The 14,498-nt window shown below is 38.8% G+C and overlaps 3 protein-coding genes across 6 annotated transcripts in view; 1 reads left to right on the plus strand and 2 right to left on the minus strand.

The window, feature by feature from the left end:
* The first annotated feature begins 1,166 nt into the window (after nt 1-1,166).
* On the plus strand, nt 1,167-2,302 carry stmp1 (short transmembrane mitochondrial protein 1). Its single transcript, XM_010864898.4, has 3 exons — nt 1,167-1,283; nt 1,471-1,524; nt 1,670-2,302. Exons 1-3 carry the CDS (start codon nt 1,269-1,271, stop codon nt 1,742-1,744), a joined length of 144 nt encoding a protein of 47 aa, XP_010863200.1. The 5' UTR covers nt 1,167-1,268; the 3' UTR covers nt 1,745-2,302.
* A 650-nt stretch (nt 2,303-2,952) lies between these two features.
* Nucleotides 2,953-4,785, minus strand: LOC105006391 (small lysine-rich protein 1). The gene is made up of 3 exons (XM_029117051.2): nt 4,764-4,785; nt 4,594-4,660; nt 2,953-3,295 (listed from the first exon to the last, which is right to left on the minus strand). Exons 2-3 carry the CDS (start codon nt 4,594-4,596, stop codon nt 3,014-3,016), a joined length of 285 nt encoding a protein of 94 aa, XP_028972884.2. The 5' UTR covers nt 4,597-4,660; nt 4,764-4,785; the 3' UTR covers nt 2,953-3,013.
* A 378-nt stretch (nt 4,786-5,163) lies between these two features.
* The window catches only part of strip2 (striatin interacting protein 2), a 29,338-nt gene continuing 20,003 nt past the window's right edge, over nt 5,164-14,498 (minus strand). For 3 of the 4 annotated variants that reach the window (XM_029117049.2, XM_029117048.2, XM_029117050.2), the window contains 5 exons: nt 11,993-12,093; nt 9,630-9,696; nt 9,327-9,431; nt 9,043-9,247; nt 5,164-8,491 (listed from right to left, as the gene is read on the minus strand). In XM_029117049.2, coding sequence (XP_028972882.1) covers nt 8,241-8,491; nt 9,043-9,247; nt 9,327-9,431; nt 9,630-9,696; nt 11,993-12,093 — 729 coding nt within the window. In that variant the 3' untranslated portion in view covers nt 5,164-8,240. The remainder of the gene's footprint in view (nt 8,492-9,042; nt 9,248-9,326; nt 9,432-9,629; nt 9,697-11,992; nt 12,094-14,498) is intronic. The other variant, XR_003777866.2, reaches the window with a different exon arrangement.

Consider the following 14,498-nt stretch of genomic DNA (forward strand, 5'->3'; position numbering starts at 1 on the left):
CCGGGAGGAAAAATTGCCAATTGGGCCATTGTTTGTTGAGTTATTTTGCGGGGACAGCAAATTTACACTGTTATACAAGCTGTACACTCACCACTTTACATTGTAGCAAAGTGTAATTTCTTCCGTGTTGTGAAATGAAAAGATATAATAAAATATTTGCAAACATTTGAGGGGTGTACTCACTTTTGTGAGATACTGTATATCATTGATATGGTCCATACTAGATTACGGTGGTATATCATATGATTCAAAAGCACATGTTGGGATGAAGGGGAACAAAGCTGATCTGTTAGCCAAACAGACCCTTGGTGGTGAGGAAATTGCAGTACCCATGAGCAAATCAGAGGCAAAATGTAGGATGTGGGAAATTGTGGTAATGGCAGGAGCAGTGAGATAGAAACACTAAGGGCAGGCATCTTTTTCAAATTTGGTGTTGGGAGGGAGGCATCAAAAAACGCAGTGTGGGCATTTAGGGATTAGGACTATGGCTGAGAAAGAGAGGAATTCAGTCTGAAGAGTGTATTGAGTCGAAGGTCTATGGATTCAGTTTCTAATTTGACTTGTTTGTCATTGAGTCAGAGTTACTGATGGAAATTAGGCCCTTCATTACCAAACACAAAGTAACTAAATACAATTGATACAATTAAGTAATTAGAAAACTGTTAGTTAAACATTAAACTGTGGGTTACTTTAAAACTTTCATCTGGGTGATCACAGGAACATGTGAATATTTGACCTGTTAACTAGTTGCATATGTGAGCCTTATCGCATGACGTGTTAGGAAGAGAAAAGCTGTTGCTATGTTTATTTAGATACACTTAAAATTAAGGTATTTGGTTTTAAAATGAATTTTGATGCATCTTTGAATACACTATTATTGAGAGTCATGGGAAAACATGACTTGGGATTGTGTGACCAGTGTTTGGATTTGGAGACGGTGGAACATGTATCGTTTTTCTGTGAAAGGTATGTGGTAGATGGGGAGCGAATGTTGTGGAGGCTAAGCGGGGGAGGGACATGGATGGGGTTCTTGGGCGGGAAATGGAAGAAGGTAGCTATAAAGTTATTTTCTTAGGAATACAGGCCTTATTATGAGGGTATGAAATAAGGAGGCCGTGACCGACCTCACACTCCAGTGCAGTAGGTGGCAGTATATGCAAGTTTAGTTGGATGCGTTTTACAAATCAATAACGAAAGAAGAAATACACTTACACAGCAACTTGAGTGTAGAAGTACACAAATCCCTTCCAACTTTGTTCAGCTGAATTATGCTACAGTTTCTGGTGAGTTAGTTTTCAAATTAATACCTTCCAGATATCTGCACCTGGTTGTGATGTGGATTATGAGTTAGCCAACTATGCTAACTAGCTAGTAGTACCGTGATGCGAGCTAACTTCTGACCTTTACTTAGCAACCATATATAATAATTAACTATTCCGTTTTGAATAATGTCTTTTTACAATTTTGCAGGCTGGGTTTACCTTGGGGAACGTTGTTGGGATGTACCTTGCTCAAAACTATGAGGTAACGTTAAGGAAACTAGCATTATTACCTAAGAGGTCTCAGTAAGAATTGTTTACAAATGCTAGCTAAGCAAGTTAGCGGTTCCCCTTTTGGCATGTTTGACAAGCACATTGAACTCTTCAGTTTGGCATCTACTCTGTTTAAGGTACCCAACATTGCGAAGAAGATAGAAGCTTTTAAGAAGGACGTGGAGGCAAAGAAGAAACCACCAGAGGAGTGAATATGCATCATCAACATGGAAAGATATTAATGCATATTGAATCTATGGGAACAATAAGACGGACACGCAGAGGATGTATTTTTAAGTCTCATTACGTCATTTAATCTTTGCTATTATATTCAACTGTGCAAACGGATTCCCCGAGCAGTATTTTTAGTGCCTGGACTGGGCCACTATCCTTTTTTTTCTTCAAGTATGGATTCTTAAAATACTTTAAATTATATTGTGAGGGTGCTATTAATAAGTGGCTATGCAAAGAAAACATGGGATCATCTGAACTCCAGAAACCCTGGCCTTATTTCTGCACTCCGCTAAGCAAGACAGGGCAAAAGTTGTGCTGACTACTAGTATTTATGCCTAAATATGACTAATGCGTGTCAGTTACTGTTTAAACAATAGTTACTAGGTAGTAGTTTTATGGGATTCAGAATAAGTAGTATTGGAAATCTTTTGTTTGGATAATTCTTGGTTGTTTGCTGTTCTATTACATTGTAGGTCTTAATTAGATCTGCATCTGATCAGCCTGCATGAATAAAGTTGCTCAGTTTGGTTTATCAAGTTTCTGCATCACATTGAAAGAAATGTCTTGTCCAATGAATCAAAAGTAATGTCATATCCACAAATTAAGAGAAATGTTATGTCAGACAAGATAGTATTGCCAAGCAACATACTAGTTCAATACTTAAGCATCCAGTAAAATGTGTGATTTTTGTAGGGCAGTTATTCTAACTAGCAATGCTTATTCACAGCATGAATCACAAGTAGTTCTTCATAAGTCACCCTATTGTTATGTACAGAGGGCTTGGGAAAACATTTTCCCGAAACAAATGACCAAACCACCATAGGCCTCCAAAGCGCATCAGCTGCCATTAAAACCAGACGAACGGCACTAACTGACCAGTGATATTCTCAATCCAGCATATCTGGAAAATTTTCCCTTAAAAACATACCAACTTGATTACGCTTATTGTATAAGAAAATAAATCATAATAATGTTATAGGAGTGCCAATTTCAGTAATCAGTGCAAAATAAAATGTGAAAAAACCTACCCTTTTTAAATAGTATCTAAAACAATACTTACTTTTTGCACAGTACTTTGGTCCCACTGGATAATAACATTGACAATTATTGAATATTTGCCAAGACACAGGGACATGGTTCTGGCAACCCACTGTGGATCAGCTGCTTTAATTAGGTAATTGCATGTACATTAAAATGATCTAACAGGGAACATTTTTACTTTGGTTCTGGCACAAATAATGGTACAATCACTTTTTGTTTTTCTGTTTCTTGCCCTTCTTTCCTCCTCTTTTCTTTGTTGACTCAGGCCATACAAAGCCTCGGAACTCCAGACAGTCAACTGCATTATGGGAAATGTAGTAAACATTCTCCATGGCTGCTGGACTAAGAATGTCCACTCTTGATATGGTGTCTTTGGCACTGACAGATCTCTTTTTGGAAGACCTTCGACTCCTTTCAGACTTTTTGACTGTCCTGCCACTATGTGACCGGGACATCCTGGATTCTGTTGCTTTTCTTGATTGCATAGGCTGTGGACAAATCATTACATAACACATTTTCAATAATTTAGTAGATAAGTGAGCTTAGGTGTGTGTGTGTGTGTGTGTGTGTGTGTGTGTGTGTGTGTGTGTGTGTGTGTGTATATATAGTGTTGGCTGTAGTGTTTTAGTCTAGGGTGGACACTGGAGGTCAAGAACTGGAGGTATTTGCATCAAGTGACAACATTATGTGGAAGTGGTATCCCTTAGGATTAAGGGGGGTATATAGGAATATATACTTCAGACAATAATATATTGTCTGCTTAGATTCAGCCAAATTCAGTTAACTGGATGGCGCTTCACTTTACAGATGGACAATGACCCATACTGCTTAAGCAACCCAGGGTTTTTTTTCAGGTAAAGAAGTGGAATATTCTTCAATGGCCAAGTCAATCACTTGATCTCAACCTGATCGAGCATGCATTTCACTTTGTGAAGACCAAACTAAAGGCAGAAAGACCCAAGAACAAACAACAACTGAAGAGAGCTGCAGTGAAGGCCTGGCATCACAAAAGAGAAACCCAGTGTTTGCTGATGTCCATGTGTTCCAGACTTCAAGCAGTCATTGCCTGCAAAGGATTCTCTACAAAGTATAGAAAAAAGTATTTTATTTTATTGTTAATTTGTCCAATTACATTTGAGCCCCTGAAATAAGGGGACTGTGTATGAAAATAGTTGCAATTCCAACGTGGTTGCAACGTTATTTTTGTTCAACCCCTTGAAGTAAAGCTGAAAGTCTGCACTTCAATTGCATCTCAGTTGTTTCATTTCAAATCCATTGTGGTGGTGTACAGAGCCAAAATTCTGAAAATGTTGTCAGTGTCCAAATGTTTCAGGACCCAACTGTAGGTACACCGGTACACACACACACACACACTACAATGAATATATCAAGGAGCAACACTGCTCTGCAGGTCTGTGATGGCTGAGGGAACTCGCTTATACAGGCTTATCTATGCAGACTTATGTTCCCTCGAGTCTGGCATGCCACCAATATGCAACCCAATGTTGTGGGTCACAGTGCCTTGAGGTACTGTGGTTGGGACTGTCCATGATAGTTTTAGGTTTGATCGTGGGTGTGTGTGTTCAGTAGGTGTGCATGCATTGTAAAAAAACAACAAGATATGATGCTAAAAAGAGGGTTTACAGAAATAATGCCTGCTCCCCCACACTCACACACACAAAATAAACATATGATATTTTCTTTGTAGACTCATGTACAGGGCAGATGTGACAGCAGTAAGTTCCCTCATTGCATGCAACAACTGTTCAGTTGACATTTACTGTACCATTCTGTGGACATTCCTCTCCAACTGTTAGATTATTAATTCTCTGCAAATTTACCACCAACGGAACCTGTGAAAAAACACACAGAAAGGTTATTTATACTTGACAGGAACGAGACACAAGTACCGAAAAAAAACCAAGAATTATAGTAGAAACAATAATGCATACCAACCTCAGTCTTCTTTCAGTGTAAAACATCCCATGTGTTTGTGTCCTGTTGTCGTAGAGACTAGGCTTGTTCTGGATGTTTGAATAGGCAGCTGCTCACAAGGTTGTCACCTCTCTGTGTACAGCAGGGCATTAGTAGCGATCTCAAATGTCCTTTGTCCCCCACAAAGAATGTCTGTTTACACCACCATGGGTATCGGCTGATTATCTCCTAATGTCATTAATATTATATAACAAAAACACCATTCTTCAGTCACATTACTGAATATGCCAAGTATTTGCATTTTCTTACGCCACTCAATTTCAAAGGAATCCTTGTTGGGACAGCATTTCAATCAGACCACATTGTTCTGAGGTCTTACGGTTGTACATCCTAAACATTATCTGTAGAAACGTAATACAAATTCAAACCAGCGATCTCTTTATTTATAAACATACAGTATATGAAAGAACAGATTATCAGTCAAATTGCAACTTTGATACCATTATAATATGTCTTTCTATAGAATAATGCCTCTGTACAGGACAGTGATTGCACATACCCCTGAACAAAATCAAAAACAGTATTACACTGTCCTGTCATTGACAAAAGCCCATTGCAACATCCAAACACACCTAGGTTCCTCTAACTGCGCCAGAAATCAGACACACATGTACTTGACAGTATTTCCAGTTATTATACATTGTCGGATAGAAAAGGGGACATTGCAAAGCATATCTTTTTTAAATAAGCGATGCCCTGAATAAGGCATTAGTTTCTAATTCAAACTGGCACTCATTGCTTTGGCACAGGAGGTAAAAGGTTTCTAAATAAAAGCTGTGAGTATGACGGCAACAAATAGTGCAAAACAATTATCATCATTGTGTTACATTACTGTACGTGTTGATTCAAGTGTACACTACATTTTAGTGCTTACTGATACTACCATGTTATTGAATATCCACCAATTGGATTCTTACATCCTGTACTGGTATCAAGGATAGGACGCTGTCATTGTACAACCTGGACTATAAATACTATGCATACTTAAAACCTGAGGACCCCAAGATAAGTAATATTATTCTGAAAGCTTTTGCCATTCACAAAAAGAATGAGAGACATAAAAAAAGGCCAAATAACATTCTCTTCATGTGTGTGGGACACATTTGACGTCTTAAGAACTGCTTGATAAGAAAACGTTGCAGATGACTCCGTCACACCACTGTAATGGCAAACCAAAACACCCAACCTATACCAACTCTGAGTAAATTTTCTATGTATAAAAGAAAAAGAAAAAAACACTGTCTTAAAAAACAAAATATTGTATAAAAAAATTCTGAATACAGGTTTCAATATTACATACTCAAATTATAAAACTGCAGCCATGCACTAAAGTTCCACAGTGAAGCACAATATTCAAGATTCAGTTACACAATCATTGTTCAATACAAACATGATGATACATAAAAAGTACATCTGCAGCCTCCTACACAAATTCCCTGGAGACAAATAAAAGCTATGAAAAGGTGATAATGTCTTATGTGCTTGTGTCATCAGTTTTCCCAAACCTTCTGAAAAGTGACAGAAAACCCAAAAGTTATAATAGATAATAGTATGGGTCTTGACAGCCCTAGGTAGTTCTAGTTTAGAAATTGACTAGACAACAGAGGTAAGTAAAAAAATTCAGCACCATTGCGTGACAACTACTGTGTATTCAGTAAAGAAGAGAAAACCCTCACCAAGCACACTTGGAGCTGTGGAAGTGGAGCGGTGGATTGGGTGCTGAAACTGAGAGAAACACAGAACATCCTCAGGAGTCACACAACCAGAACAAGTCAAAGAAACTGCTTGAGTTACCCAGGCAGCCTTCCAATCTGAGGTACGTTACGCAGCTCGCTCCTTATTCCAAATCTATTGCCAAACCCTTCAGATTGGCTTCAGAAAACGAATTACTGCTATTAGAGAAATATCTGAGATGTTATATTCTTTCCCAACGTAAATATCAAAAGCACCCTGACAATACACAGTGGTATTCTTTCCAAAAAGCCTTCGTTCTAGAAATATCAACCACAATATCATCAACAGATGTGAATATCAAGCACTCCAACTTGACGGTTATGACAACAAATGCACCTGGAAAAGTACAAATCCTGTAAAAATGTACAGCATAAATTAAACCTTACCAGCGCATAAACATACACTTCCATAAAAAAAGATTGAGGATATAAAATCAATTATTCCAAAGCACAGGTGATGGAAGGGAAATACACCCAGTGGCCATTTGATAAGATACACACATATTTCCTGTTCCATCTCATCCTAAAGGTGTTCCATTGTGTTGAGGTCTGTGACAGTTCAAATAACTCAAGAAAAATTTAACAGGATTTTGTCAAGTGGTTTTCCACTCCTCAACTAACCAATGTTGGTATCCCCTCTGCCCACTGGAGTTTCTTATTTTTAAAAGGATGGGAGTGGTTCCTGCTGGTTGCTTCAACAGCCGGTCTGTGACAACACCAACAAGCCATCTGTTCCAAGAAGCTGTTCTACACACAACTATTGTATGGTCTCAGTACTTGCCCCTATGTTTCCTGCATGTTAGCTTGCATGATTTCTGCCATTCTCCTTCTGCCACCACTTATAATTTTTTGTTGCACCATTCTCTGTAAACCCTAGACACTGTTGTGTGAAAAGCCCAGGAGGGTGGCTACGCTCAAAGATGCTTACATCACTTGACTGCACATTCTAACATTCAATTTAGCAGTATCTGAATGTCATCTGTATTTCATGTTGACTTAAATTATTTCAGATATCTTCAGTTTTTGTATAGTGATCTTGGGGAATAGTGTTTTATTGGCCGTTCTTGAGAAGCTGTACTTTTTCTATAAAAAAATTAGCATGGATGAGCTGATGCTTATTTTGTCGGTCGGGGCATGTTAAATATTTAGCTGGTTCGTTTTCAAAGCCTGGGGGACAATGAGAAACTTATTGTTTGTCTAGTGTGGCTGAATCACAATTGTACTTGTTGCCATGACTACTAAATATGCATATAAATACTAAAAAGTTTTGTGTACAGGAACATATTATTTTGTTTAGTATCATCTTATAAGCTCATGTGAACTGGCCACCAGTAGGTGTATCAGTGTAATTTATTTTTTGATTCAAATATTTGTAAGAGTCATAAAGCATGAAACTTGCAGAACTTGATAAAGTAAGAACTGTGGTATAGAGTAGGTTAATTAACGGTTGAGAACCAAATTAAAACATAGCCGTTGGTTTGGACCTAGAGTTCAACAAAGTTTGTAGTGTCGCATCCTGCTCCCACTGCCATGTTATTTTAGTTTTTACTGGTGTGTATGCATGTATGTACATATATTTAGTGGAAAAAGTCTGCATTGATACAGGTGTTTAAAAATAGACACGTTCTTCCTGCCTAGATTTACATGAAGCTCAGATTATTCCTAGGCACATGTTTCTGTTCTATGTGTCCATACTTCCCCATTATTAATTTCGCTCAAGTAGACCCTCCCATTGGATAGGCTGTGAGAACACCTCTCTCTCCAACCACATTTCATAGCTGTACTGGAAGTCGTCCGGGAGCTCCACGCGCTGGCCCAGTACACTTTGCAGACAGTTGTCCACTGGGGCGAACTCTCCATTCTGGTTCTTGTCGTAGCGGCGGCTGTTGAATTTCTCGATACTCTCCCTGAGAGCGCATTCCTCCGCCTGGAAGTCCCACGGCCGCGCGTCAATATCTGAGAGACAAAAGAATAACAACGTAGCTTTTTGTTACATGGACAATTAAGTTAATGAACAAAGCTTTGTAACATTCACTTTTAGAGGGTCACTAACATTAAATCAAAATTTCTTCAAGTGCCCTTTTTTGCCAGCCCAACACAGACAAACAATGAGCACAGGCAGAACAACACAAACCCTTTCCATTGCCGCTGTCAAGTTTCTGTGTGAAACAAATGTATTTTAGAGTCCACGGTGTATTATTATGGGCTATTGCTGAAGGACAATAAGCATCAATAATCAAATGAACATGGAAAAACATGAAGGAACATTAAGACCTGCTATAGGGACAGAAAATAGATATTAGGGACCAAGGTTGTTTTTCTAACTGTATCACCACTAAGAACAGAACCTGAGACACAAGATGACAGATGGTTGTCTTTTCTTTTTTTGTTGGGTTATTCAGAATATTCCTAAGCTCAGAGTATAAAGAGTCACTCATCAAGGACCAACAGTGAATAAAAAAATTACTTCATGTTCGCATTGACTGGCTGACTCTGTTTTATCCTACCGTTGCCATAAGCCCAGTCGTCGTTAAGCCGGTGTCGTACTTTCTGGTAGATGGCCGACATGGTCTTCATGTTACTCTTCCTCCACTGCCTGCCCAGGTACTTAGTCTGGATCTTGAGAAGCTTGAGAACATACAGTTGCATCATGGCCTGTTTGACCTTGAGCGCCCTCTTCAGGATGGGAGCAGACTTGAACACCACTAGCATCTGACAGAAGAGAGTGAGTATATCAATAGGATGAAGTAATTCCCTCTCCCTGATACAGACAAGACGGATTCTCTCTCACCATGGTCCTGGAGTGTTTCCACTTGGTCAGCTTGTTGAGGATCCTCAGCAAGTTGATGCAGGAAAATAGATTCCGCCAGCAGAACTGATTACTGTCTCCAGCTTCCTACGACCGCAGGAAACAACAGAGACAATAACTGAAACATCCCTATAGGATATAAATACATAATACATATGTAATTCTACATGATGGAAACATTTTCTTGTGTCAAAAAACAGCCCACAAGTGAACCAAACCTGCATCCATCTCATGAACATTTGAATAGTCCTGAGGCAAACACGTGAGTTAGTGGACTGAACTCACCAAGCTCTCAGCTGTGAGCTCTGGCATCTCATGGACCACACAGTGGGGGAAGTCTAGCACGCAAATGCTACAATAAGAGAGCACAGAAAAGTGATTACACACACATACATATTACTCTTCCCATTTAAGTGTGAGGGAGGAATTCATCATCAAAACCTGTGTGTAATTTAGTTTGTAAAAATGCACAAAAATGTAAGAGTGTGGAGATTTTTTTTTTCTACACACAAGAGCTACAAACCCACAGGGAAAACACCTTATATTTTCCTTTCTTACAAATTATTTGTTTATGATTGAACTCAGCCCTCACTCATTTAAAAAAAGGGTATTTTTCTAGTGCCTTAATACAAACCTATCTCCAACCACCATGACAGATTAAAGACAGTAAGAAAGGGCGGTGGGAACTTATTTCAATGGTCATCTTGAGTTGGCTGCTCTGCCCCTGGGGCAATCGAAATCCATTAAATATAGCCCTTGGCACTTCTAAATGTTAAAGCAATCCCTACTAAAACCTTTTGTGATAGGGTGTCCAGATTCAATAAGGAACATTTGGGACAGTCTGACTATTTACTTTTCTAAATAAGTCAGGACACCTGAAAACAGACTGAAATACTATTTTATGAACCACCTCATTACTGAGCGCAAAGTTAATAGCAAGTTTCTCACTATAGGCCACCTTCCTTTACTGATTTCTCAGGACTGAGCTCTAGTTAAAACCTATGATAAGATAAAATCTAACGACCTTGGAGTACAATTATCTAACATGTTACTGGGCCCACACATAAATATGGCGATATTCTGGACCTGGTGATCACCAAGGGGCTTTTCTTTCATGTCTCCTCTAGTGTTAATGTGGATGTAACTGATCAGCACATTCTGCATTATATTTGAACAGGGTGACATTATTCAGAATTGCCTTCTTACCTCTGAAGTTGCAAACATTTCAATAAATACAATTACAAATATTTTTCTTTCCTTGTAACGATTTAGTTGATAACTTGGATGTCAAATTAAAAGGCCATCATTTACATCCAACAAGATGAAAAAAGCTCAATCCAAACCGACAGCCACATGTTGCAACTGTAAAACTAAAGGGACTGTAGAACTTCACTAACAATCTGAATAATTTAAGGGTACAAGCAAGCAAGTTTATTTATATAGCACAATACGTACATAGAAGAAGCAATTCAATGTGATTTACAAAGAAAAAATATAAAATACAACAGCATAAAAACAAATACTCAAATGAACACAGCAAAACAACATAATAAAAAAACATGGAATAAGAAAATAGAAGTAGAATAAAAACGGGATAAAAACACAGGAAGCTGTAAGGCTAAACAGTGCGATTAAGTTGAAGTGCTCAGTCATAGGCTTTAATTGACCAATGATGACCAGTTAAATCCTTCCCAGACAAAACTTAGGCCTTCAAACGTGTCTTCTAGGTCCTATACCCACCACCTCCTTTAAAACACATTTTGATCTGATTAAGTTTGCTATTTTGAATCATTATGGGCCAGTTTCACAGATACAGATTAAGCCTAGTCTAGGACTGAAAAAAAAAATGTTAAAGAAAAAAAACTCTATTGAGGTTGTTTTTGTTAGTCCTAGATTATGCTTAATCCGTGTCTGTGAAACCGGCCCTAACTGTTTACGAGCATCTTCCCCACTGCATGAAAAACTAATATGGTGACAGCCCTTCTGAAGAAAAGTAACCTGGACTCTTCTGCTCTTTCCATTTTGCGGCCAATTTTCAAACTTCCCATTTTCAACAGAATTCTATAGAAATTGGTTTTATGAAACAGCATAGTCAATTTAAATTCCAACTTTTTGTTTCAAATATGATTTTCATGCCAATCACATCAACAGCATTAGTTAAAGTGGTAAACAAACAGATGCCAAAAATGCTGGGCAGGCTTGAGAAGTTGTTGGACTCACCTTAGGGGAACATAACTCAGATAATGTAGATATTACATGTGGTGTCCCACAGGGTTTGATTTTTGGCCCAGTACAATTTGTTACCTCTTGGCAGTGATATCAGAAAGCATGAAATTCACTTTCACTGCCACACAGAAGATATACAACATGTCACCAAAGGATTTTAGCTACATTGGGAAATTATTTAACTGTATCAGTGATCCAAATATTTGGATGGCCTACAGCCACATCAACATCAGACAGCATACAAACCTTGATAAATAAGGCCCTTCTGAACCCTGTGCTTTGTCAGTTAAATTATTCTGCCACTTGTCTTATCAGTAGAAGAAAAAACTTGCCATTGTTCAAGGAAATTGCTTTATTTAAAGAAAATGCCCTTACACAAATATACCACTGGCAAAGACTAAGTGCTAGTCATTGAGTCCTACCTGTTCTTGGCACTGATGTAGGACATGATGTTCTGGTTGAAGAACTTGAGGATGAGTGGGATACAGTTAGCAAACACCAGGTGTTGAGAAACAATTTCAAACTGAGAAGAAAAAAGACAGGTAGAGCCGGGTCAATGACACAGACTGGGAATTGTCAGGAAGCAATGATATTATCATAATACTTGTGCATATGCATTGGGTTTTCCACAATTCCATGTAATGTTTACTGTGATACAATGTTCTAAACACTGCTGCCCAGGGACAAGAGAGAATGTGTATAATAATTCTGATCAGTCAAGTTGCTAATCATGTGTTTTTAAATGCATGATTATGTATTTAAAAACAAGATGGAAAACCCGTTTTGAAGTAAACCGAAAAATGTAAACCGTTCAACAATCAATAACTGTCAATAATTCTCAATTTCCCTAATATTTCCCTTCATCACTACTGTCGGTCTCCATACTTTGCAGAAATGTTAAAAGGTAGAGTGGCACTGAACCTTTTATTACTAATGGTAAAACTCCATTGCTATTTAATAAGATTAAGTCATCTTTTAGGAACAGCCTGCAAAAGTCAGGAGGAATAAGACTAAAAGGGCCTTATAGATTCCACTCTTTTCTGTAGGGAAGAGACAAGGCAGGTCAGAAGCAGAGGTATCTCTCTGGTTCCCTGCCATGCAGTTTATCACTATAAACATGCTAATGTTACAGACCCTTTTTTTAAACGTATAGAAAATATTATTGGGAGACTGATTTGGTTTGGGTTGAAACGACGACCCTTCCTGACTCTCAAGAGGGGAATGAGGGAGTCTCAGATAACAGGATTTAACCAATCTGCTCACCCTAGAGGTACTCGGCTCTGCGCTACGCTTTGTACTACGGCTGTTGAAGAAGCTGCAGGACAGAATACATAGACGGACTCATAACCCATTCAGCCTGCTGGCATCTGCAGTAGCAAGAATATTTCTGTTACAAGCTTCAGTTGACAGTCGATACCGGTTAAAAGATATTCTGTATCAACACTATAAAAAAAATTATAATATATACATTATTTTTTAAACTCTTCATTGGTCTCGTTAAATTCCCACAGTAAAAAAAAAAGTATCTGCTCTCCTTTAAAAATAATAATGACTTAGATTACTTAAGGCCACATCTAGTCATAATTAAAACAAGAATCAGTCAGCCATATTTGGCCGGGCCACTGACTTACTGGTGCTTTTAATGGATACCTCAGAGGAACACAGTTCACAAAAGTCTAACTTTGAGATACAAGAGGATGGCTTTTTTCAGTTTCAAATTCAATCAACCAATAGTACACCAGACCCAACTACTATGACATCCTTATTTCAGTAGAACAATGCTAGTGCGTCCCCCATCTACATCTCTGACCGTGTTGGACAGGACTTAGAGAAGGTAACAAATTTGATCATCATTTCACCCTCCTAGCAAGGACATCAGAAAAGCAAGCACCAGCTAAAGATACTGAATAAGGGCCAGATTCTTCTATCCATATTTAATCTTAGATGCAGTGAAGCGTTTTAAGTTACTTGAAATACAGAAGCATCAGTAAGGAGAATACAGGCAGTCCAAGAGGTATGCTTACATATGCAGAAAAGCTGACATTATAAGACTAAGCATAATTCACCAAAATAGCCTCTGTATGAACCTCCCCACCTCCCTCATCATGCACTTTATGCCCACTCCGATGTTTTGGATAAACGCTGGGTGGGATAGCCAAATTCAAAAAATATTCTTTACATTTTTGGAGGGCATGTACAAAATTTCAGTTAGCAAGTTACTAGATTCAGCAAGGAAAAGGCACAAAATCCTGGATTCTGCAACAAGGATTTATTGAAAATCCACAGAATATCACAGCTTCAGTGGTGGGAAATAAGAGGCAGACCTTTGGCAGTAGAGGGCACCATATTCATCTTATATCCAGCAGTGTTCATCGATCATCCTGTTAAATGGGAAACCAGGTACTTTGTCATCTCAGATCTGAGGTTCTGACAAGCTGCCAGGTATGGTAGGTATACTACTCTAGAAACAGCCGATGCTCCATTTGTCTGTAAAGTTGTCTCCACCTCAGAGTATAGGCAGGATGCCAAGAAGGTATCATTGCCCTATCCATTCTCCATGAACACGATGGTGTGTCCTGAAGAGAGACACTCGCTCATCTTCAGAAGTGGCAGCACGGAGGACAGTAAATGAAGCGAATCACCCCAAAAATAGGAATTATAATCCCCAATGTGAGCAGATTTGGGAGGGAGCCAAGTGTTGCATTTTGGTGCTTGCCATGCATCCACCCTGGGATCAATCCAACCCTCTAATCATTGGGCCTCACTCTACAGTGTTGTGGCTTTGTGGGCAGACCAGTGGAGGTTTGACTGAGTGCTTATCAGTCCAGGGCAAGATCTGTGGTGTCAGCTACCCAGAGACATCTGCTTGTGGGGAGGGAGAGAGAGGGTGTCCTGTCTCCATCTGCTTGTGGGGAGGGAGAGAAAGGG

The sequence above is a fragment of the Esox lucius genome, chromosome 23 (assembly GCF_011004845.1).
Source record: "Esox lucius isolate fEsoLuc1 chromosome 23, fEsoLuc1.pri, whole genome shotgun sequence".
Classification (NCBI taxonomy): Eukaryota; Metazoa; Chordata; class Actinopteri; order Esociformes; family Esocidae; genus Esox; species Esox lucius.